General features: G+C 41.4%; 1 protein-coding gene across 3 annotated transcripts in view; it reads left to right on the top strand.

The window, feature by feature from the left end:
- Positions 1-25,064, top strand: part of si:ch211-63b16.4 (kinesin heavy chain) — a 164,022-nt gene that overhangs the window by 58,044 nt on the left and 80,914 nt on the right. For all 3 annotated transcript variants that reach the window (XM_039738035.1, XM_039738037.1, XM_039738036.1), the window contains exons 9-12: positions 9,660-9,743; positions 14,742-14,776; positions 23,596-23,619; positions 23,713-23,820. In XM_039738035.1, the coding sequence (XP_039593969.1) occupies positions 9,660-9,743; positions 14,742-14,776; positions 23,596-23,619; positions 23,713-23,820 (251 nt within the window). The remainder of the gene's footprint in view (positions 1-9,659; positions 9,744-14,741; positions 14,777-23,595; positions 23,620-23,712; positions 23,821-25,064) is intronic.

Genomic DNA, 25,064 nt, shown 5'->3' with positions numbered 1-25,064 from the left:
AAGGATTCATTTTCATTTTTTCTGATTGACTGGACTATTCCCACGCTTCAGGTCTGATGCAAAATAAATATTCTCAAGTATTACATGTACATTTTCCACTTTCATTTCCACTTTTGTTCAGTTTTATTTGTATCAGGATTCAGAAGCTGTTCTGAATGTATTTTTCCTTAGCTAACTTTTAAACTTGATTCACTCACTTTCATTTGCTGATATTAGCTGCTTCACTTAAGTTAGTAGCTAATTCCTCATAATCACTTTTACAAGTTCTTAGAATTTTAATATCCAACAACATCCAAAACCATCTACGGTTGATGGTGCTGCCCAAAGCAGATCAACAGAGTGTCACATTGAAACAACTGACCCAAGCGAGGAATCATCTGCCATGCGCAGAGTGCTGTTAGAGTGGATGAAGAACCTCCATCTCCAGTTCAGCCTGGCAGAGACAGACCTTCTTGTTATCCCAGCTACTCGTATCCCATATCTGTTCAGCTTGGCTTATAATCACGAACACCTACCACGTTGGGTATGCAACCTTGGTGTGGTGATTGAAAACCACCTGTCTTTCATGGACATATTGCTAATTTATTTGAGCTTGCTGATTTACTCTGTAATATTTGCAAGATTAGACCATATCTGACAGGATATGCAGCTCAGCTCCTGGTCCAGGCTTTGGTCTTATCATGTCTGCTGGCAGAAACACCAGCATGTGTAACCAATCTGCAGTAGAATATTCAAAATGAAGAGCAACCTCTGGTGTTCAACCAACCTTGATGGGCACGTCACTTCTCTCTTCAGATCATTTCACTAGCTTCCTATAGTGGTACTAAGTTTGAATCCTTGATGCATCCCTACAGACTAGTCAATGGTTCTGTATTTGGAGACACCTTCTCAACCACTCAGATCTGCTGTCAAACAGCGTTTGGTGATGCCACCTCTGTATAGTATTACATTTCAGTTCAGACCGTTTTATGTGTAGCTCCTGCCTAGTGGAGTGAGCTTCCCACCTCCATCCTAACTGCTGACACCCTCAATTTCTTTCAAAGCATTTGAATAATCTTTTGTTTGGGCAATTTCCATCTATAGTTGTTAGGTTTTGTAATCTAGAAATTTAATATGTATTTTGCTCTGAGCTCTTCAATTGTGATGATCATTTTTTGCCCATGTCTTGTGACATTTGTTTCCCAAACACCCCAGACTGATTTTTCCTTGATTATGTTCACCTTCCTTGTAAGTCAATTTTAATAAAATTATCTGGTAAGCAAATAAATGTAAAGTAAGCTGTGTTTTTGTACTCTTCTGAAACTGAAGTCATTCCCTTATTATTCCATACTCATTGAAAATCTGGCATCAGGTAGCAGAGCTTTTAGGCCCAGCTATGCTCTGGCACACCTGCACCCCAATGTTTGATAAGGAAGCTCTCTGTATTAGGAGCACCCAATTTCTTTTTCTGCCTGGGCTGATAAGGGAGTTGCAGATATTTTCATTCTTTAAAATTCAGGTACTCCTGTTCTTCTTTATCCTTCTGTCTTCAGAGTAGGTTGGTCTTCAAAACTTGTGAAGTGACTCAATCTTCTCCTCTTACCCCTCTACACATCTCATTGTTTTGTTTTTTTGCTTTCCCTCTCTCCTTTTAAAAAGCCAGTCTCTTCTCTTTATGCTGAGTTCTGCAAAGTCTTCTTAAGACCCATTCCTTTAAATTCTATTAGGCATTGAGACCTTTCTCCCAAATTAACCCTATATCGAAGATACCATTTTTAAAAGTATAAGATTTATATCGAGAAATCCAAATAACCAACTCACCCAATTTTCAAATTGTATATTAACTATACATCGACCCCTGCAAGGGCTTTCCTATGGGCTGTTCTCCTGATCCATTCCTTGTAGCCCATTTTATGTTTTGTTGCTTCTATTTCTCATTATTGTTCTTATATTTTATCTTCTCTGCTCAATTCTGAGTACAAACATTCCCTTTTCTCCTCATACGTATCTTATACTGGACTTTTATTCCCTGTCTCTCACCTCTGGCCATAAGAAAATCTTTTCTTTGGGAACTTTATCTGGTATATTGGTTCTTGCATCTCGTTGAAGAGAGGGACACTCTTTTTACCCCGAATCTGTAGGATTCTTCCTTTCATAGAGTTTTGATACTTGAACAATCTGCTGTGGTAATCAATGGATCCTCAAACTCAAATATTCAGAACTGGTCCTCTGTCATATCGTTCATTAGAATACACTGTTAAAATTCTGGATTTTAAGTGGCACTTTATGGTTCTATACTGGGTTATGTGGTTCCTCATAGAACTATTGCTTGACAAAGAACCATACTGTAACATTCTGAAAATGGTTTGTTGCATATGAAGTTGGGTCTTTGCATTCTGAAAAACTTACTAATATGTAGAAGAAACCTGAAATTTTTAATGTATGGTAGGCTACCTAGCAGGATACTTACAGATTAAGAAAACCTGGACTGAGCTTGAATTATTGTATGCAGCAAGAGTCCTTTGAAAATCATGAGCCATTGGTATTTCACAAATCTGTAACCATCTCGTGGTTATTTACTGTATGGGACTTGTATAGAACTTTATTTATTTAAAAGTTCTTTCTGGAACCTTCTTGGGGATGGTTCATTTGGGAACTAAAAATGGTTCGCCTATTGCATCACCATGAAAAGCCAATCTGGCACCTTATTTTTAAGAGTTGTGGTCTATGGCCAGCTTGTCATCCCAGCCAATACCCCCAGGCCGCCAGATGGAGCGCTCCCTGCAGTATGGAGGTGCCCCGGATACCAGCAGGGAATCATGGACGATGGAGTTTTCCCCTACAGCCCTGCTAGATACCACAGAGGCCAACAGAGGACACTCCAGGGAGGCCCAGAGAGTCGTATTTGCCCTACACGTCCGAGTCACATGGACAATAGGAATGACGTACTTCCGGGATGAGGAAGAAGACTTTTTATCTGACCCGGAAGTGATAGGAGATCACATGGACTGGGGGATTTGAAACACTTCCGGGTCAGGGACTATAAAAGGACGATGGGAAATCCCAGACATTGAGCTCAGTTGGGTGGAAGTGTGGCAGTGTGTCTGGGAGTGGTGGAGAGTTTATTATTGTGATTATTGATTTATTGAATGAGTATTGTGGAGAGGTGCTTTGTGCACTGTTTGTCAACATTTGGACTTTTACCTGGTGTCTGGAGTCAAGTCTGAGGGTTCAAGGAAGCGATAGTGCCCCCAATCTGTCACAGAGTGTAGGATGACCTTACAGTGTCATCTAGAAGACAGTCTGGCTGCACTAACATGGTTTTGCATTTTATTTTGTTTTATGTTTTCTAGATCCTTCTAATTTTTTCTTTTTTCAAACATAATTTCCATCTTCTGTTTTAATGGTTGCTTGTAACATTTTTGCTGGTAAATGTTTTATTTTTTCATCTTTAAAATCAAATTTTATTGCTCCCTGTGAATGTCATTTAACAGAAACCCTTTAATTATTTTCAAGAATGTCATCTTGGGAAAGGCCAGTGAGACAGAGTGACCTTGAAAAGACTGAAGTGTTGTTTTTAATTAAAGTAGTAGTAGTAGTAATAGTACGAATATCAACACATGTACAAAGTAAAGAATAGAGCAAGTATCCTCGGCTGACAACAGGCATTTTACTTGTAGATGGCCAGTGTCAGTAAAATCGACAAAAAGTTTAAGGAAAGCAGCATGCTTGGCTTTTAATTGTGGTAATAAACCTTTTATTTGTTTCAAACCTTCTGTTCTACCTGTAAGCTGTTGTGATGTGATGCTTGCAAGCACGAAGAGCAGCACACTCCAAGTTTGAGATCCTTAGCTGATTAATATGAAAATATTGAAATGCTGTAGCAGATTTGTGACAAGAAGGCCGAATTACTTATTGCTGAATTATTTAAAATGCCTAACTTCATTTTTGTTTACAGTTTTTTATTATTTTTTTTTAGCAGAAGTGCAAATTCATGACTACTGTGACAATAAACTCCTAGCTAGAGTAGCATAAATGACATCAGCACAACAGCTCACTGCATTAGTCATCTGCAGTTATCCCAGTGGATTCAGGACTCGTGCTGTTTTTTTGCTCTGGTCATTTTCTTTTATGTTATTATGTGGGAGGAAATCGTGATCACCCTGCAGTAATGTAGTCTTATTGAGATGATGCGAGGCTGCTGTGTAATGACTGGCAGAGGTGATCACATTTTTTTGTGGCTGTCTTATGTAAGCACAGAGCTTGTGCAAGTAATATATAAATTGATTTGTGAGCTTATTTATTTTTATCTTATGCATTTTTACACTTGTGATCCTTTTCAATCCAAGTTTGCTTGGATTAAAAATCCTCCAGAGATTAATATTTAAAATTCTGGTTAAAAATAATTCCTAAAAAGGCGGAGAATAATAAAAAATAATGCATGCACACAAGATCTCAATCAATCTACAAATCTCCGTAATTAAGCTCCAAGTTGTCCAGAGGCTATTGGAGCAGGACCGGGTGTAAAGCAGGAACCGACTTTGGTCCATTTCATAGCACACTCACCCACACATCCAACAAGGGGCAAGTTGAGCTAATGTGCATGTCTTTGGAACATGGATGGAGAGCAGGAGTACCCAGAGAAGAGCTTCCAATATCAGACAGACAAATGCTTTGCACAGGACTACTACCCAAGGTTCATGTCGTGCATTGTATATAACACCATATCTAGAGCCTCTGCTAGTAATCACACTCATGATGATGATGAGGTTAGGAGCACACACTGATACAGTGCATTGACGCACCCACCACATGACAAACCAACTCAGGATCCAGATTCGGACCCTAATGCAGGCATGCAACGGGTGATACCTCAGCACCACACTAGTTTAGATGGAATGGAACAATGCAAGGTTTTTTATGGTGGCTGGAGTGCCAATACTGCCACAACCCCCATGTGTTTCTCTGCAGGTTGTAGGGCCTACATGCAGGGCTGGGTGCAGATTAACATCATACCCAGGACAGAGCAATTGCAGGTTAAGACACTCATGCATATCTATAATTATACTTTCAATATTATTCACTCTTTACTGAAACATCATTGTAAGTTAAGTAAGTTGTTCTGATGTTCAGTTTATCCTGTAATTCCATGTTTTGTAGTGTAAGCAAGTAGCATAGACTAAAATTTAATAATTCACTCATTTCACCTTTTGGACTATCAATCTCAGGCTCCTGAAGAATTTTGACAAAAAATGAGATATTAATTCTTTCCTTGAAATTTCTATCTCACATTTTCAATTTCTTCCTTGGTCCGTGCTTATGTCTTGTGATTGGCAGGATTATGTAGAAATCGAAAGGCAGCATGATGACACAAAGCTGTCTCACCAATTACACTGCTTCCTCAGACTCCTTTATTTGTTCTCACTAGCGCAAGGGCACAATAGAGTCTGTTGTCACAGGCTTTCATCACATCCTGTTATGGCACCTGCATAGCTCAAGACTGTAAAGCCCCACAGAGGGTGCAGAAAGCAGCACAGAATTTTACTAGCTGCCTCTTGGTCAGGGTATATGTTACACTTACTGCCTTAGAAAGGCAAATGGTAAAATGAAAGACCTCAGCCATCCTTCACAGTCGCTTTTCTCATTTCTTCCCTCTGTCAGAAGGTTCAGGGCTGTTGGGACTCACACCAGTAGATTCAGGGATAGTTTGTACACACAGGGTAGAAGTTTACTGAACAACATTACATAATGACAAATATACAGTACATATAAAATTGGCCGTAGCACCAGATCCTGCCAACCATGGAAATAAGGCTGTAATATTAGACAGATGCACAGCATGAAAATGAGAAAAAGGAAATGCATGACTAATATGCATATATGTTTTTAAGTATAAAAGAAACTTGTATGCTTAAATGCTTGTTGTATACAGTACAGGCCAAAAGTTTGGACACACCTCCTCATTCAATGTGTTTTCTTTATTTTCATGACCATTTACATTGGTAGATTCTCACTGAAGGCATCAAAACTATGAATGAACACACGTGGAGTTATTTACTTAACAATAAAAGGTGAAATAACTGAAAACATGTTTTATATTCTAGTTTTTCAAAATAGCCACCCTTTGCTCTGATTACTGCTTTACACACTCTTGGCATTCTCTCGATGACCTTCAACGGGTAGTCACCTGAAATGGTTTTCACGTCACAGGTGTGCCTTATCAGGGTTATTTAGTGGAACTTCTTGCTTTATCAATGGGGTTGGGACCAGCAGTTGTGTTGTGCAGAAGTCAGGTTAGTTGGACGATCATTTATTTTTCAACAGGACAATGACCCCAAACACACCTCCAGGCTGTGTAAGGGCTATTTGACCAAGAAGGAGAGTGATGGAGTGCTGGAAATGGTCATGAAAATAAAGAAAACATATTGAATGAGGAGGTGTGTCCAAACTTTTGGCCTGTACTGTATATACTTGCGTAACCCCTTATTGAAGTAAATAACATATTTTATCATAAAATACTTCCTCAATCACAATACTTTGATGCAACACTCTGTCTTCATCACTTTACTGTATCAAGAACTTTTACTTTTGCTGTTGAGGTCGCTCTCGACAAATTAGTATGTGTTTGACCATGTGCAAAAACTGGTGATGATAAATAAATACCAAAAATATCTAAAGATTACCGAGCAATGGAGATGAAGGAAATGGCACTCCAAAATGTACCAAGAAAATGAATAGAATAATACTGTTATAAAACACACATCTTGCATCTGCCTGAAAATCTGTATTGTTTACACAGGTTGTCCAATTTGGAGTTTCTGGTGTGTGTTTATTACTTTCTACATATTCTCACTGTGTTGATTTTCGCATATTGCACAACTTTATGATATTTGCTGTTTGGAAATACATGCATCAGATTCAAATTTCAAAATTGTGAAATCTAATACTTCCTCTGTGAGTTGTACATAGATATAAAAATATATACAGTATCTACAAATGGCCCACACTTGTAAGGGAAATAATGCTCTGTCTCATTTCATTTGTTAATTGTCGTTTTCTTGCCCTTATCACTGGAATATTGTCCAAGTAGAACTTCAGAGGGTGTAGTAACACATTCTGTTCCAACTTGGCTTTAAGAAAGAGAGAGGGTTTTTAAGTAATCAACAGAAGTTGGGACACCTGTACCAATTGTTTGTTTCATCTTGAAAAGCTTAACTTGCTTTATTTTCTGCAGAACTTCTAGACCATAGGTTCTTAACCTCTTTTGAGTCAGAGCCTACTTTGTCAAGGAGTGATTCGATAGCGCCCCCCCTTGGGTGAACTATACTATACTACAGTATATTTTGAAAAACAAGGACAGATTTTTTAAAATGATTTTATTAGAAGATAATAATATTGGTGTATTACTCAAATAATGATTAAAAATATATATATTATTAAAAAAGTGAGAGGGCTGAGCTTGGTGTGATGACACTAATTTTTCGATGTTTGGTACCATTTTTCTTATCAGCAATCTTAAATTGCCGCATTCCACTATTGACAATCTCTTTCTTTTCTTTGTTAATAGATTGTTGACCATGCTAAATCTTCATTCGGCTAAATATGATGATAGGAGACTTGTAGACCGTCTAATGCATGTTGCCATCAGGGTAGAAGTAGTGTTTCTTCCCAATGAAGAGGCCTATATACAAGAATTAAAAGATTTGTTGTTTGGTGAAAGTGAAATCCACATACGTGTGTGGCAGAGACATGAAGTGGCTGGTGCGTAGCGCAGGCCGGGGTGATGGTGAGCGGAGCCCCCTAGTTTTTAATAAGTAAGTCCATGTAAGTTTTCCTTTCAATGTGATCTATACGTATCGCACTGTAATTTTAGGTTTACACTTGCTTTGAGGGAATTCTGAAACAATCTGGTATTGATAAAAAAACTTCTCACGTATTTATAGTAATGTTCAATGAACCTGTCAAAACATGAATAGATTCGGTCCTCCACACGTGCATTAATCTCGTAAGGACTTGCATGATCTGAGAATGCATGACTTGTGCAAACTTGTAAATTAAATGTACCAATACGTAGTATTTAATATGAACGGGTATTTCTTAATGGACATTTAGAATAATTGGTTGAAAACATGCATTTGATGATTTTTAGTATTAATCAAACTTTTCAGTGCATTCTTACAAGTATTGCCCAAGGGGGTTGTGGCTGGTCCTCAATGCCCCCTTAATATGTCTTGGACCAGAAATGCCCCCTTAGATTTCTTCAGCGCCCACTGGTAGGCGGTACCACCCCCGTTGGGAACCTTAGTTTTAGACTGTAACCGATTAGTCGTTCCCTGAAGAAGGCCCATTTGTAATATTTTGATATTTCCTTTTTTTCAGTTTTTACAACCCTGACTTTTAAATTTAAACCTCTGCCAGTTTAGTGCTTAACTATTTTCACCATTTTCAGTCCTTCACTGCATTTCATCTGATTAATTTGAATAAAAATTGGAAAAACTGAGGTGTTCTAAAACATTTCACAGGTAGCTTATTAAATACATAATAAACAGTGGATTTGGAAAGTATTCAGACCCCTTTCTGCACACTTTATTGCATGGCAATTTTTGCCCATCAATATACACTCAATAACCATTATGACAAAGTGAAAATGTGTTTTCAGAAAAATTTTCAGGTTTATTAAAAGCTGAGAACTGCAGTCTCTCATTCATGTCCGTATGCAGACCTTTTGCAGTGTCACTCCAGATTGTGCTCAGGTGCATTCTATTTACTTTAAGGCCAGGTTTATACTTCAGGCAATGCGACACTTCGCAGATGCTACAGCTACGCAAGCAGTGTAACTGTTTATACTTGCACACGCACTTTATGTAAATCTGGAGGATTCCACTTGGTGGCAGTGTAAGATATCATCATGGTGAGAAAACAATGTTCAGCTTTAACTGAAAACTGCATGTCTTTGGAAAGATACCACAGCACACTGTGGAAACCCACCAGGAAAACAAGCAAACTCCAGGCAGGGAGCACCAGGAACATGATTCCCCCCCACAGCATTGACTTTTCCCAGGAGCACAGTGGCCTCAAAAATTGTGAAATGGAAGAAGACCAGAACCACCGGGATTCTTCCTACAAATGGCCATCTGAGTTGAGCAACCAAGCATTTCACCTCATGTTGTACTGTATATCTAATATGTGACAAATAAAATTTGATTATATAAAAATTTACAAAACTTTTATAATTTCTACATTGACTCCAAATCTGGGAAATAACAGCCTGCTTAAGGCTAGAAATTTAAAACAAAAACCACTTGGGACATTGCAGGTTAAGGGATGGAATGGGGCCCTGTTCAGATTTGGTGCCTGCCTACCACTTAAATCCCCCGAGATAGGCTCTGGTTCCTGTGACACGCTAGCAGTACAGATGTAGATGGATTCTTTTTTGTGGCTATCATGGAGTTTATTTACATCAGCAGCTTGTGTATCCAGCACACATAAATATAAGAAAATCTCTGTCCAAAATACAATCGTTATGAGGGTGTTTTTGCACTGATCTTTTTTGGTGGGAAGCCCTGGCACCTGAATTTTGTTCTGAATGGCTCTGTACCCCAAGAAAACTGGTTTTACCATTTAACATGTGTTTCTTTGATACAAGCTAACCTAGCGTCAATTGTCATTTTTATTTTTAGGAGTTTCAAAGAGTGACTTTGCCAGGAGGAGCCACACAATATTTAATATTATTGTTGACCACACCAAAGTGGACACAGCCAATGGTAAGAAATAAATATCCAAATTCCCATATGATCAAATTTTAAAAAGTATTTTCTAATATAAAGATTTCTTAAATATATTAAGTGACTGCAATATACAGTAGTTCAATTTAGTATTCTTTAATTATTGATAATTATTAATAATTCTAATTCTGATTGTAATTACCATTATATATAATGTATCTTTTGAAGAATACACTTGTAGATTCGCTTTTTGTTAACAGTGAATTTTTAACTGATTGTTCATAAGTCCTTTCAGAGATATATAGTGTATTCTAATTTAAGGTCATATGAAGATAAATTAAAATAATGTATTAAAATAATCAAAGTTATTAATATTTGCCTTTGTAAATGTTTAAACAATTTCAGTAGCATTATTATTGGAAATGTGTGATTACATTTTAAAGAAGACAGAAAAATCACTGATAGATAATGGGGCCATGCACTGCTTAGGGCAGTCGCTGTGTCTTGTGTTGTTTGCTTTTCTTCTTTTAGTTGTTTTGTTTGAAAATAAGTGAATGACGTTAAGAGAGTTCATTAGATTTTCACATGCAGAATTACTTGATATCATTCAGGGAATATGTAAAAATGAATTTAATTTGAAAATACCTATGGATATCATAGAGCCCACTATCCTGAAGTGCCAGTTATTAGCAGAAATGTGTACAATTTTAACATGATCCATAAATTAATTCTGTTCATACCAGGTTCTGATACAGCCATCTGCATTTAGCAAAAGACCACCTGACATTTTTCAAACATGGATTATCAAAGGCAAGTTTAGATGATCATGTGTCCATTGTGGTCTTATTCTCCTCTTCTTATCTGACAGGAGTGGAAACCAGAGTGTTGTTCTGCTGGTATAGGTCATACAGTGGAATGCAAAAGTTTGGGCAACCTTGTTAATAGTCATTATTTTCCTGTATAAATCGTTGGTTGTTACGATAAAAAATGTCAGTTAAATATATCATATAGGAGACACACACAGTAATATTTGAGAAGTGAAATGAAGTTTATTGGATTTACAGAAAGTGTGCAATAATTGTTCAAACAAAATCAGGCAGGTGCATAAATTTAGGCACCGTTGTCATTTTATTGATTCCAAAACTTTTAGAACTAATTATTGGAACTCAGATTGGCTTGGTAAGCTCAGTGACCCCTGACCTGCATACACAGGTGAATCCTATAATGAGAAAGAGTATTTAAGGGGGTCAACTGTAAGTTTCCCTCCTCCTTTAATTTTCTCTGAAGAGTAGCAACATGGGGGTCACAAAACAACTCTCAAATGACCTGAAGACAAAGATTGTTCACCATCATGGTTTAGGGGAAGGATACAGAAAGCTGTCCCAGAGATTTAAGCTGTCTGTTTCCACAGTTAGGAACATATTGAGGAAATGGAAGACCACAGGCTCAGTTCAAGTTAAGGCTCGAAGTGGCAGACCAAGAAAGATTTCGGATAGACAGAAGCGACGAATGGTGAGAACAGTCAGAGTCAACCCACAGACCAGCACCAAAGACCTACAACATCATCTTGCAGCAGATGGAGTCACTGTGCATCGTTCAACCATTCGGCGCACTTTACACAAGGAGATGCTGTATGCGAGAGTGATGCAGAGGAAGCACAAACAGAGCCGCTTGAGGTCTGCTCAAGCACATTTGGACAAGCCAGCTTCATTTTGGAATAAGGTGCTGTGGACTGATGAAACTAAAATTGAGTTATTTGGGGGGCGTTATGCATGGAGGAAAAAGAACACAGCATTCCAAGAAAAACACCTGCTACCTACAGTAAAATATGGTGGTGGTTCCATCATGCTGTGGGGCTGTGTGGCCAGTGCAGGGACTGGGAATCTTGTCAAAGTTGAGGGACGCATGGATTCCACTCAGTATCAGCAGATTCTGGAGACCAATGTCCAGGAATCAGTGACAAAGCTGAAGCTGCGCCGGGGCTGGATCTTTCAACAAGACAACGACCCGAAACACTGCTCAAAATTCACTAAGGCATTCATGCAGAGGAACAAGTACAACGTTCTGGAATGGCCATCTCAGTCCCCAGACCTGAATATAATTGAAAATCTGTGGTGTGAGTTAAAGAGAGCTGTCCATGCTCGGAAGCCATCAAACCTGAATGAACTAGAGATGTTTTGTAAAGAGGAATGGTCCAAAATACCTTCAACCACAATCCAGACTCTCATTGGAACCTACAGGAAGCGTTTAGAGGCTGTAATTTCTGCAAAAGGCGGATCTACTAAATATTGATTTCATTTCTTTTTTGTGGTGCCCAAATTTATGCACCTGCCTGATTTCGTTTGAACAATTATTGCACACTTTCTGTAAATCCAATAAACTTCATTTCACTTCTCAAATATCACTGTGTGTGTCTCCTATATGATATATTTAACTGACATTTTTTATCGTAACAACCAACGATTCATACAGGAAAATAATGACTATTAACAAGGTTGCCCAAACTTTTGCATCCCACTGTATGTTGTGTGCACAGAGATACCCTTCTGCTCACCATTGTAGTAAAGAGTGCTAATATGTTTTTACAACATAATCTAAATAGTGGTAAATTAGAAAACTTGATGTCTTGTGAGCAAATTAGATTTACTGCATAAACAGAGGTACAACAGTTTGGATGAAACAAATGGCACAGGCCAAAGTCAGATTTACAACAAAAGCAAAGGCAGCATATTTCAGCCTTGGCCATAGAGAACAAGGAATGGTAAAATAGACTAAACAAAATACATGAATCAGCTCAGTGCATGTCGATTGAAACAAATTCAGCCAGAGAAGGATTTTGATCAAACATGAGATCAGAAATTGTGCTGGACAGCAGATACAATTTCAATGACAATACTGACAGCATACCTACAGAAAGTGTCAGCAGCACTGATGTTTGCTAAGGAGCACAGCTTTATACAGGATATAGATACAGGATACAGATACCAAAAACATACAGACCTTCACATTTCTGGCCTGGTATGAGGTCCTGTTTATGGGTAATAAGAGTAAGGTGAGGAAAATAATCATTGTGGGCAGTGGCTAGTGCTTAAGACTTAGATCCCTAAAAATGTGGTCCATAAAAATGTGGATAAAGTTATCAGAAAAATTTAGTTTTTGTCTTAGAAGAATGAAAGTACAAACCAGTGATAGAGTTGAATACCAACTTTCATTATCATTTAGGCCTAGCTTCTAATTACAAAACTGGTTGAAACAAAAACCTACAGCCACTGCGGACCTCCAGGACCAGAGCTGAGTACCCCTTCCTTACAATATTTACAGTCCAGGTTTGAAACAGATGGATGATGGGAACAGGAAGACATGTATGAATACTCTATGACATATAGAAGTGCAATGGGCTGGTTCAAGATCAGTAATAGTTTAGGAAGAAGGCTTCAGAGGAGCATCTCACACCTGGCAAAACACTTGTTCTGTTCTATTGACACAACTGGATCCACAAATCACGAATTCACTTCTCACTCACGAAAAACATTTTTCACTACCTCCTAAATCCTGGTTTTAACATATACACACAATAATCAAGATTCATTCAAGACCCACAAATCACTGTGGGAAAAGACTTAAAACACTAAGCCGATTCATTCCTCACACTTAACCTCTTTGTCTATTTACAGTCTTCTTTAAGACAATACTGCACCAACAGAAAATCACAAAATAGTCAGACAATTAGGTAATGAGAATAAAATGGATGTCATCTTGTGGAAAAATATCTAACTATGATATAAAGTAAAAACAAATTCTTAACATAGAAGTGTTGATCTCTCTCTAATATTTGTTTGATGCCTGGACAGAACTGATTAGTTTGTTTCTAATGACCAAGAGTGGGCAAGGTTAGCAATGAGAGGAATTACGTTTGTCATTTAGACCCGTATGCTGTCAATGTCAGAAATGTCTTTTTAAACAGTAGTACGTGAAACTAAAGACAGACATTTTCAAAAACATCACAGAGTTCTGGTGATTCTGAGTCTCTACAGGTAGAACTACGCACAGGGCAGGAACCAAACTAGGACACGTTCATGTCACAGTGCCTAATCATGTCCAGGCCCATTAACTCTAACAACTACTAGAGCGTATCCTGATTTTCAGGCTAAAATGCCCATTCTGGCCCCCTAATCATCCCCTGTCTCTGATTGGCTGTCTCTTTCATCTCTTCACCTCCCAATAGGTAATGTGTGGTGATTATACTGGTGCAATAATGGCTGCCATTGCATCATCCAGGTGGGTGCTACACATTTGTGGCAGTCAAAGTGGCTCCCCTCTGTCTATGTAAATTGTTTTGAGTACTTAGTTTCAGAAAAGTACTATATAAATGTAATTTATTATTTTTATTAGCATTCAGGGCCGTTTTAGAGTCTTTGATTTTTTTAATTAAAAGTTTACAAATCAGTACAGGTAAATTTAAATACAAGGTAAGTGAGAAGGACACTAAAGAAAACATCCATCCATCCATTTTCTAACCCGCTGAATCCGAATACAGGGTCACGGGGGTCTGCTGGAGCCAATCCCAGCCAACACAGGGCACAAGGCAGGAACCAATCCCGGGCAGGGTGCCAACCCACCGCAGGACACACACAAACACACCCACACACCAAGCCCAATTTAGAATCGCCAATCCACCTAACCTGCATGTCTTTGGATTGTGGGAGGAAACCGGAGTGCCTGGAGGAAACCCACGCAGACACGGGGAGAACATGCAAACTCCACGCAGGGAGGACCTGGGAAGCGAACCCAGGTCTCCTAACTGCGAGGCAGCAGCGCTACCACTGCGCCACCGTGCCGCCCCTAAAGAAAACATTTAGTCATCAATCAGAAATTAATAAGTAAGTTAAATCAGTGACTCTTTGGAGCCAAGACTGTCTCTGCTTTTATATTATTTTTTATTATAGTTTAATATTTATAATTGAAGTAGTGTCCTTACAACTATGTTGATTCTTTCAAGAGCAAAAAAGATTAATCTTGACATTTGAACTCTTTTAGCAAAGGAAAGAACAATGACAAGCAGACTCACCCTGGTAAGGCTGAAATCTTTATACATTTTAATTCAGTTATGTAACCAGTAGAGTTAAATACTAAACAAAAGCAAATATATTTGTAATCAAATTAGCTTAGGTAACTCCCTTTAAAAAAATGATTTGTGTGCCCTACACCTCCAGAGACCTGGGACTGTTTTCTATATGGCACGATGAAACTTTGCTCATGAATGTTGTGAAGGCCTCCAGTTTGATCCCAAAGATAAAATATCAACTAACTTCAGAATGTGAAGAGGCCTGGTGTGAGTGAGCCATAGTGTGGCCTAATTGTTGATTAGATATTGTACTGTATAGCACAAAGTTGTTAGTTTAGTCACTCTGATCTTGTGTTTCATGTGCCCTATCCATCTACAGATTTGCTAAGCCAGTTTAATTTAATTCTGAGTTGCAAGATGCTTGGTGCTAGGCAGGGACAGCTTTCTCAGGGCACACTTATGCATCCAGAGGCAATTTAGAGTTGCCAGTCAATCTAACTATACATCTTTGAAGTGTCAGGGTAAAACTCACACAGACCTGGCAAAAATGTACAAATTGCATGCTGACAGACTTAAATCCCATTTGAATATGCAATGACTGTACTACAATGAATACACTAGTGGACTTGACATTATCAAATGTTGTTATATAGTGCCCTGATATGTACAATACAAGTCCAAGGAGGATATGCTGATGCTTTAATATGCACTGGTTAGGCCTCATCTGGAGTACTGTGCATAGTTTTGACCTCCAGGCTCCGAAAAGGACATAGCAGCACTGCAGAAAGCCAAGAGATGAGCGACTAGGCTGATTCTAGGGGTAAAGGGGATGAATTATTAAGAAAGATTTAAAGAACTGAGCCTTTTAAGTTTAACTCTTTGAGGGCTGAATATTTTTCCAAAAAATGAAGTTTTCTGAAAAGCATACAAAGCAACAGTTTCACATGTAAATCAACAACAACAACAACATTTATTTATATAGCACATTTTCATACAAAAAGTAGCTCAAAGTGTTTTATATAATGAAGAATAGAAAAATAAAAGACAAAGTAAGAAAATAAAATAAGTCAACATTAATTAACATAGAATAAGAGTAAGGTCCAATGGCCAGGGCGGACAGAGAAAACAAAAAAAATAAAACTCCAGACTGCTGGAGAAAAAAATAAAATCTGTAGGGGTTCCAGACCATGAGACTGCCCAGTCCCCTCTGGCCATTCTACCTAACCATAAATGAAATAGTCCTCTTTGGATTTAGGGTTCTCACGGAAGGACTTGATGATGATGGTCACGTAGATTTCTGGCTTTTAATCCATCCATCATTTTTGGAGCCTCATGATGCTTGGAGTAGGTGGTGGTGGCGCAGCACATAAAATGTCTGTTGCCGTGTGCTGTGGCCACCAGTTTGCCATCTCTTGTGGCTCAAGCCGCTCACGGGCGGCATGACGGCTGGCAGGGATGAGCGGCAGGCTGGCTGCCAGATTGTCTTTGCGATGCTGGGGTGGCAGCGGCGGTCACGGTTGCAGTGCAGTCTGGTTTCTACCTCTTGTCATTATAAGTGACGGTCCACCCAGGCGAACATTCCCATAGGTGCATCAGCTAGAGGAACATGATCAGCTGATACGGGTACCTCACTTTCGTTTTTGATTGCAATCTTCAGATCACTTGCATCAAAATCGGAGTTCAACAAGTCAGAGTCCAATTCAGTGATAATATGCAAAACGTCATCCACGGGGTATTTTCGCTTCGATCTCTCACCAGATGACGATATCATGTTTGCTATTGTATGCTCTTCATATGAGCACAAGGAATCTCGGCTGGACCAACTAAGTAAACTTTCCTTCTAGCAACGAGAGTCAAACCAAAATGTAATGGTTGGTTATGTCACTGTTTACAGTTGATTACCACCCTCGACCCCTCGTGTTGACAAAGTTCGACATTCGCCCTAAAAGATTTAAACAACAGAAGATTGAGAGAAGACATGATTGAAGTGTTTACAATTATGAAAAGAATCAGTACAGTGGATTGAGACTTATTTTGAAATGACTACATGAAAAACAACGGGATACATTTGGACACTCGTTAAGGGTAAATATTTTCACAAATATTACGGAGTTTTTCTTCACACAGAGAACCAAAGACACATGGAATAAGTGACCAAGTAGTTTGATAGACAATAGCACTTTAGGGACTTTCAAAACTGAACTTGATGTTATTTTGGAAGAATTAAATGAATAGGACTTGCGAGCTATTGTTGAGCTGAATGGCCTGTTCTAGTGCAAGTGTGTCTAATGTTTTAATAACCTGCAGTTCTGTTTTTTGACTGGGGCAGAAGCATAAAGTCTGCTGGTAGAATGTGAGATGTGCATTCCCCTTACCTCAGTGTATTCTTTATTATACTGTATAACATGCCTGTAATAGACAGATGTTTCTTTATCAATAGGAAGTAAAGTAACTCTGAATGAATCACCTCTTCACATATAGATAAATGCTACATTCAGATAAAAGGTGTGGCAATTTCAATTTGAAAGAAATAAGCACCACACTGAGACACATGCTGTGACAAATCTTTGAGTGGATGAATAACTTTGTCTTGTAGCATCTCACCAAAATATAACATGTTCCAAATTATCAACATAATTGTAGGATGTATGGAAACTGTGACTTGTCCAGGATTGTAGCAGCTGTCAAATCCCTCTTGAGCTCAATCTATTGATAGTTGTCAACCAAGATGAGCCGGTGCAATGAGGACACTTACACAAGAGAGATGGTACAAAACAGCGAAAAGTGCTTTTATTCCAATTAAATCTATACAGGGTTAAAGAAACCACAAAGTTTAAAGAGGGCAAAGATCAAATCTTCTTATAATATAAATAAATACATAGTGATAAAATCCAGTGCTCATGTGCAGGTTAAAAGCCACAATAAATAATTAAAATCCAAACTAGGTTTCCTGTGCCAATCATTAATCCATTCATAGCAGCTCACTCTCTGTCTCCCCAGTTCATCTTAGCAGGTCTTCCCAGCTGGTGGAGACACTAACACCTGTCCTCTCTCCTTGTACAGGCATCAGCCCAGACACATGGAGTTGAATCTCCAACATCCCATCACACTTCCTCAGCGCTTCTTAGATCCCTGAGAGGCTTTGATCCTGGTCCCTGCTCTAATCCAATTGCCTTAGCAGGGACATGATTTGGAGTTCCATCGTTTCAGTTCCTCTCAGGGGCCTGACCACACTGCCTCCTCACTACTTCACTCATTCGTTCATTTGTTCTACCAATCTTGCATCTGATTTTTCCTTCCAAGAACTTTCTCCACCCACATCATTCTTCTTAAGACTCATTTCCAGGAGTAGGTGCCATAATCACAAATCCCAAGGTGCTAATGAGGCAGTTGGCTGCCGCAGACCTTCGTATGTGAATGCTTATGCAATGCCGCACCTACACCTTAAAGTCACTCCGCTACGCTACCACTCACTTATGTCACAACCTGAACATAAATGCACTGTATTATTATAAAACGTGCACTGCCTTGTACTTCTCCTTATCAAACCCAAAGCTAAACTATAAACTGGAAAAAATATATTAAAACCCCACCTTAAAAGAACAAGATCCCTGTAACTGTGGTAATCACATTGGTGCTGTGTGAAATCTGAGGATTCAAATGTGATGAATAAGTGTGCAGGGGAGCATGATATCCCTACATTGAAATTCTCATTGCACGTAAGCACCCAGAACATTATAAAGTACATACTTTAGTAGTTGTTGTTTTCTCAATATTTATTTTTTTATTGATTTTAGGATCTGTTAAGTAATGGATTACAAAATGCTTAAAGCATTAAGGTCACACATACTTTTTTTTGATTACTAAAATAAATAAATGACATACTCAAATAAACACCACAGAAAAGGTTATTCTGAAAGAAGTAAACGCAGTGGCATCTGTGCACACGTACAGTATTGATGATGAGGATTGACACAAGGTTTGTACTTCTGAAGTAAAGTCATTTAAATTACAGCCATATGCCAGAGCAAGCAGTTATTTAAATGCAGTGGCATTAGAGAATAGTCAGAGTAAATTTGTGGCTTCTTCAGGAAATGGTTAACTGGTTTAGCGTAATTTTGACTTTTCAGTCTCAATTAAAGCATTTCAAGTCCCCTCACTTCAAGGACATCATAACTGATACTACTCCTGTTATTCGCTGGAGAGACTTGAATCTCTATGACAATACTGCTCCTTATAAAGATAACTTTTGTGGAACCGGCCCGGACACAGACAGGCGAACATGTTGTTTATCACCACCACACGTGTTTATTTTCATCACTATTTACAATATTTTACGTCACTCAGACGCAGTCCGTGCACAACAAACCCCAATCCACAGTCCTGGCCACTCAATGCCTTCTTCTCCGAGCCGCCTCCACACTCCTCTCGTGCCTCGTCCTTCTTCCACCCAACTCCAGCCTCAATGAAGGGAGACGGCCCCTTTTATACATTTCCCGGATGAGCTCCAGGTGTTCCCAACACTCCCCCGTTGGCCGGCTGTTCTCCCGGCAGCTCACCGGGTGTCCTCTTTAATCTTCCCCCCAGCACCTCCGGGTGTGGCGGAAGTGCTGAGGTAACAGGTCCCCAAGACATTGGAGCACCTCCTGGCAGTGACCACGGGCCCCTGCAGGGTGGGGCTTCCATGCAACCCAAAGCAACCAGGGCGGCTGCCCCCACGTGATCCAGGGTGGGCGCAGACCCACATCCGGTCCCTCACGGCGTCCCGGCCGGGTCGTTGCCTCTGGCATCCCTGACAGTGCCCCACAGTCAGCGAAGACCACTTGGGAAGAGCGACACGTCCCGCGAGGGCAGCATATCCCCGAAGCGGGTCCTACTCCAGAACAGCCGGGGTCTGGTCCTGCTCTCTAAACAGGAATAGGGGCGGAGACGCGGCCTGAGCTCCACCACTTCATGCCCTCCTGTGCCTCGCACAGATTGCGCTCCCCCCTCTTACCGGCACCCTGGGGCCCCCTCGTTCGGCACCCCCTCCGAGGCCTCCGCGCCCCTTTGTTCGGAGCCACTCGCTCCCTTGCAGCCTCCTCCAGCCGTGGTGGCACCCGCACACCAGCGGAGAGATCTTTTGACAGACGGTCCGACTCCTGAGGGCAGGTCCCCGATGAAGTGGGTCCTACTGCTTGTCCGGGGTCCGTCCCTGTAACAAAGAGAAACACAGGGGCAGAACCGCTGCCTGGGCACCCTTCCTGTGCCACACACTGGCAGAGTTCCCCCCTCCATTCGGCACCCCTCTCCGCGGGTTTCATGTCCCTCCTGGTGTTGGAAACGCCGGCACCGCCTGCACTCTTTTCCTCTCCACCGGCCTCAGGCATTCCCTCTGCCCCCGCAGAGGGCGGCCAGCACCCGGACGCGTGCACCCAGCATCACGTCCAAACCTATCGGAGGAACCGGCACTCAGCCTCCAATTCCTCCTGTCTCTCTGGGACGGCCTGATGGTCTGAGTCCCCTTATGAAAAAGAAAGGGACTCCTTCCTGTCTGCATCCCTACAGAGCGGCACGAGACTGCGGCCGATTCGGGGCGGAGGGCGCTAGGACCCGGGGCACTTAGCAGCCCGTGGTCCAACCAGCGTCCTCACGGACTCCCCCCTCGCCGCGCGCACAGCCTCCTGCGCCACACCTACTGTCGGAGGGCTGCTTACTTGAAGCTGATCCTGTGAGTCACAGCCGTGTTCAGCAGACCCTCCCTCATGGTGTACAGGGACGGCTGAACCTACCTTCCCCGGCCTGCACTTCCGGCTGGAGAATCCAGCGCCGCGCCGTCGGATCGCCAATCGAAGCTCTTCTATGGACGCGACTGCCTTCCTCTCCAGTACCTGCATCTCTGCCCAGAGGGCACGTAGCACCTGAAACAAATGCTGCTCTGTGGGCTGAAGGCACGCCTCCAGCTCCGACAGAGCAGCCGGCAAAGGCAGGAAGTTAACCGATGCGGAGCCTACCTGTCCGTCAGCCCCGGACGCCGGCAACTTCCTGTGGGCCTCTTCCTCTGGCCCAATCGGGTCTCCCCCCTGCACGTGATGGACATTCCTTGGTCCCGCCTCTATACAGTCATTGGCAGGCGCGCAAGACACACCATCCAATCGCGTGCCTGTCAGGGGGAGGGACTCCTGGTCCACGGCCATCTTGCCTCCCCTTCTGCGGCGGCGACGTGCTTGCCAGCAGCCTTGCTGTTGCCAGCGCCTCTCGAGCTGCAGCGTCTCCTCCTCCGCAGCCCTCGCGGCTGCCGCCGTGCTGTCGGAGCCCGCAGACCGGCAAGCGCCCGCCACCAACGCAAATCCGGGAAGTCTCTGCCTGGAAGATAGAAAACACGCGCGGCCCCCAAGGGCCGGCTGCCGTTAAGCAGGGCACTCGCATCCCTGGACTCGTCCAACCGAGGAAACGTCCTCGGCGTAGCCTCTCTTGACGCCATGCCGTCCCGGGCGCCTCCGGCCACGGCGGGCATGGTGAAGACCACTGCCCCCTTGCCATGCAAGCCGCCAGCCCACAACAGGGAAAAACGGCCTTCTCGCGGACCCCTGGCGGTCCGTGGGGTACTCTCACCCCTTCGGGTTGTGTGCACTCCACTCCCGCGGCACGTGGGTGGGGTCCCCTGCTGCGCCGGGCCGTCCACAACAAGATTTTTTCTATCAGGTCCCCGCCTTGAAACAGGCGGAGCATCCTGTCGACTACGCCAGATGTTGTTTATTACCACCACACGTGTTTATTTTCACAACTATTTACAATATTTTACCTCACTCAGACACAGTCTGTGCACAACAAACCCCAATCCACAGTCCTGGCCACTCAATGCCTTCTTCTCCGGGCCACCTCCACACTCCTCTTGTGCCTCGTCCTTCTTCCACCCGACTCCAGCCCTGAATGAAGGGAGACGGCCCCTTTTATTCATATCCCGGATGAGCTCCAGGTGTTCCCGACACTTCCCCGTTGGCCACGCCCCAGCGTGGCGGAAGTGCCAGCTGTTCTCCCGGCAGTTCACCGGGTGTCCTCTTTAATCTTCCCCCCAGCACTTCCGGGTGTGGCCGAAGTCCTGAGGTAACGGGTCCCCAAGACATTGGGGCGCCTCCTGGCGGTGACCACGGGCCCCTGCAGGATGGGGCTTCCATGCCCTCAACCCGTGGCCCCCAAAGCAACCAGGGCGGCGGCTCCCACGTGATCCAGGGTGGGCGCAGACCCACATCCGGTCCCTCACAGTGTCCCGGCCGGGTCGTTGCCCCTGGCATCCCTGACACTTTCTATTTTGTGGCCAAAGTCAAAGTTTAAAGTGTGCCACTATGATCTGCGAGTTTTATTCCGTAATACTTAATTTTACTCAAAAATGGGTAACTGAGGTCATGAATAGACACAGCTAAAGCATTTAAGCCATGGGAGCCAACTGACAGGGAAAAAGCTTTATTGCCATGTAAGCAAACTGACAGGGAAAGTCAAAACTGAGATGGGAAGAGACAAGGAGAGACAACTTAGGCAGGCTATTAAAGGATAGAAGGTGTATTCTTGTGGTTTGATGGTCATTTTATGGTTACCAGTTACTGTCTACTATTTAAATTTAAACTGTGTCAGCAAAAGATTGTATCCCATATTTGGAAATTGCATGTTTTTATTTTGGAACCAAAGCCTGTGAGAAAAGTATAAAAGCTCTGGCAATTGCACTGAACATTGAAGCTGACCTGCAGATGGATGGAACACATCATACCTGCCTGTACCTAGGAAAAATGCCTCCCACATTATCGAAGCGACCAGAACTGACTGCATAATGCTTTGTCAAGAGCTTTCCTTAGAAATTGTATTATTGTGAGTGTGTATATTCAGACAATACAAACAGCACGTAGTCTTCTTTACCACAATCCTCTTTAATGCTCAACTCCAACCCCACTCTACGATCCTCTCCCCACTTCTCCTCCTTTCCTCCATGCCCACTGCCCTCTACTGCACATGGAAGGAACACCACAGTGAGTGCCTGTCGATATTAAAACCAGCCAAGTGTATCCTTTCTTCAGTGTAATTTTTATTCTTCATCTCAGAATTACCACCGAACCACTAGGGGAGCTGCAATCTATAATGAACATATATTCCCAGGGAGCGTACACCCCCTGCTGGATTCATCATGAGACAGTATGATATTGCTTTTGGTTGGTTTGAAATGGTCCTCTTACAGATTTAAATTTAAAAGTACACTTAACCTTTCTACCCCAGAAACGTATTACAATCCTCATCAGCAATTCCAAATGAAAACATTTGTTTGCAGACAGGAATCACACTTTGACATCATAGTGGTTTGTATGTCACCATTATCATGCCATGTCTGATTAGAGAAGGAATTTAACCACGATTTGGGTACATTTATAAGTGTGATGGTAGTTCAAACCTGTAGTATTGGGGTGGGGGGAGAGAGAACAGACCTTCTAACTATCCTCTTATCCATACTAGCTTGGCACCAATTAAGATTCCTCATCCGCTTGTGGCAAAAATTTCTAAACGGGACAAGCCTCTGCAGAGGAGGCTGTCACCCTCAATCTAGATGTGGTCATTCATGATTGGTGTGGTTATGTAGAATATGTTCTCCTTATGCCTCTGTGGGTTTTCTAATTTTACTCATCACAAGGGTTTGAAATTTAGGTTGACCTGGCCTTGTATGAGTGAGTATAGATACTGTACGTGTATTTTTATGAAAGTGTAGAGTACAATGGACTGGTGTCCTAGCTAAGGCAGATTTCAGCCTTTCTCTTGAAAATTAAAAGCCATTAAAAGTGTTTTCCCTTTTCTTGTTCATTTCAGGTTGAATTAGCGAGCTGTGGCAGAGTAAGTACTTTTCTATGAGATACATTTGTTAAGTTTTCCTTCAGTTAACACTATATAATATAAAGTCATATAAGAAATGATTTTTGTTTTCAGGTATCTGGTCATAGAGCTTTTGATGAAGGAAGGAGGAGTTTCCAGACAATGCATGAAAACCCACAGGAGCTGAAAAGTCTCAAGCGATCAATTACAATATTTGGAAATGTAAATAACCCAATAATTTTTACTCAACACCAGGTCAGCACATAAAAAGACTCAGATAAGACTCCTGAAAAAAGTTAAGGAGCTGACTTTGTTCGATATAATCCTGGCATTGATTACCATCATCTACCCAGTTAAGTAAGATTTTTCACAGTAATGTTCAATAAAATGTACTGTATTAAATTAAGTAAACATTACCAACACATATAATGACAAATATATTATCGACATATTAAGGCACAAAAAACACCATCGCAATTTAAAGAGTTGATTCCATAATAATGAGTTAACTATTTTGTTCAGGTTCGAGGCTTAAGGTTTGATAGACAAAGAGAGAATCCTTGAAAAGCAGAAGCATTAATCTCACCAAAAATGCATTAACCAGGGGCAACAGTTGCTAGGGAGTGTGGCCTCCAAAACGTTTCAGTCCTAAGTTAATGAAGTTCTACTCCCACAGTTCCTGTAGATAAACCTCATCAGTAACAGTTATGTAAATCCAGAAACACATTGATTGTCAGTCCACTGGGCAAGAATGTTAAGACCCTTCTCCACTATTCCAAATAGCCCCCCCTTCTCCTGGCGCTTCAGGTCTTGATATCCCTCTTGGCAGATCTCAACTCACTCACAGCTCAAAATTCTCTGGACTGCTATTGTATAACTTCTTCATTTATATTACAAAAGAAAATGAAACATGACAGCGCAGACGCAGACTGTCATATACAAATACAAATATATATACAGAATATCATATTTAATGTATACATATTTTACTGCTGTATGTAGTTTTGTTACAATATTATAGCCAAGAAAAGGACAAAATAGAAATAATAATTACATTTTTCTTAGTATACTTGTGATGCTCCCAGTGCCTGCATCCACGGGTTTGTTTCTTTTCCTATGATATTGATAGTCATACCTAGAGCGAATGAGGACACAAAAACAGTTATGGTACAAAAGTGGAAATGTGCTTTTAGTAAAAAGTGTCCAAAATGTGGTGCTTAAACAAAGTCTTCAATAAATAATCCATACAAAACAGTGCAGTGCAGGAGGTTAAAAGTCCAATAAATAAATCTAATAAATATGTAGCTAAAATCAAGGATAAAATCAGTCAGAATCAGTTTCCTTCCATTCTATTCCCTAGTGCTCTCTTTCTCTCTCCCATCTCGCCCTGCTCACCCAGCAGACATGCTCAGCAGGACTGAGACACTGGCAAATGCGGTCCATAAAACCTAACTTAGGAATCGGTG

This window comes from Polypterus senegalus, chromosome 16 (assembly GCF_016835505.1).
Source record: "Polypterus senegalus isolate Bchr_013 chromosome 16, ASM1683550v1, whole genome shotgun sequence".
NCBI classification, from domain to species: Eukaryota; Metazoa; Chordata; class Cladistia; order Polypteriformes; family Polypteridae; genus Polypterus; species Polypterus senegalus.
This window is presented reverse-complemented; position numbering and strand designations above follow the sequence as displayed.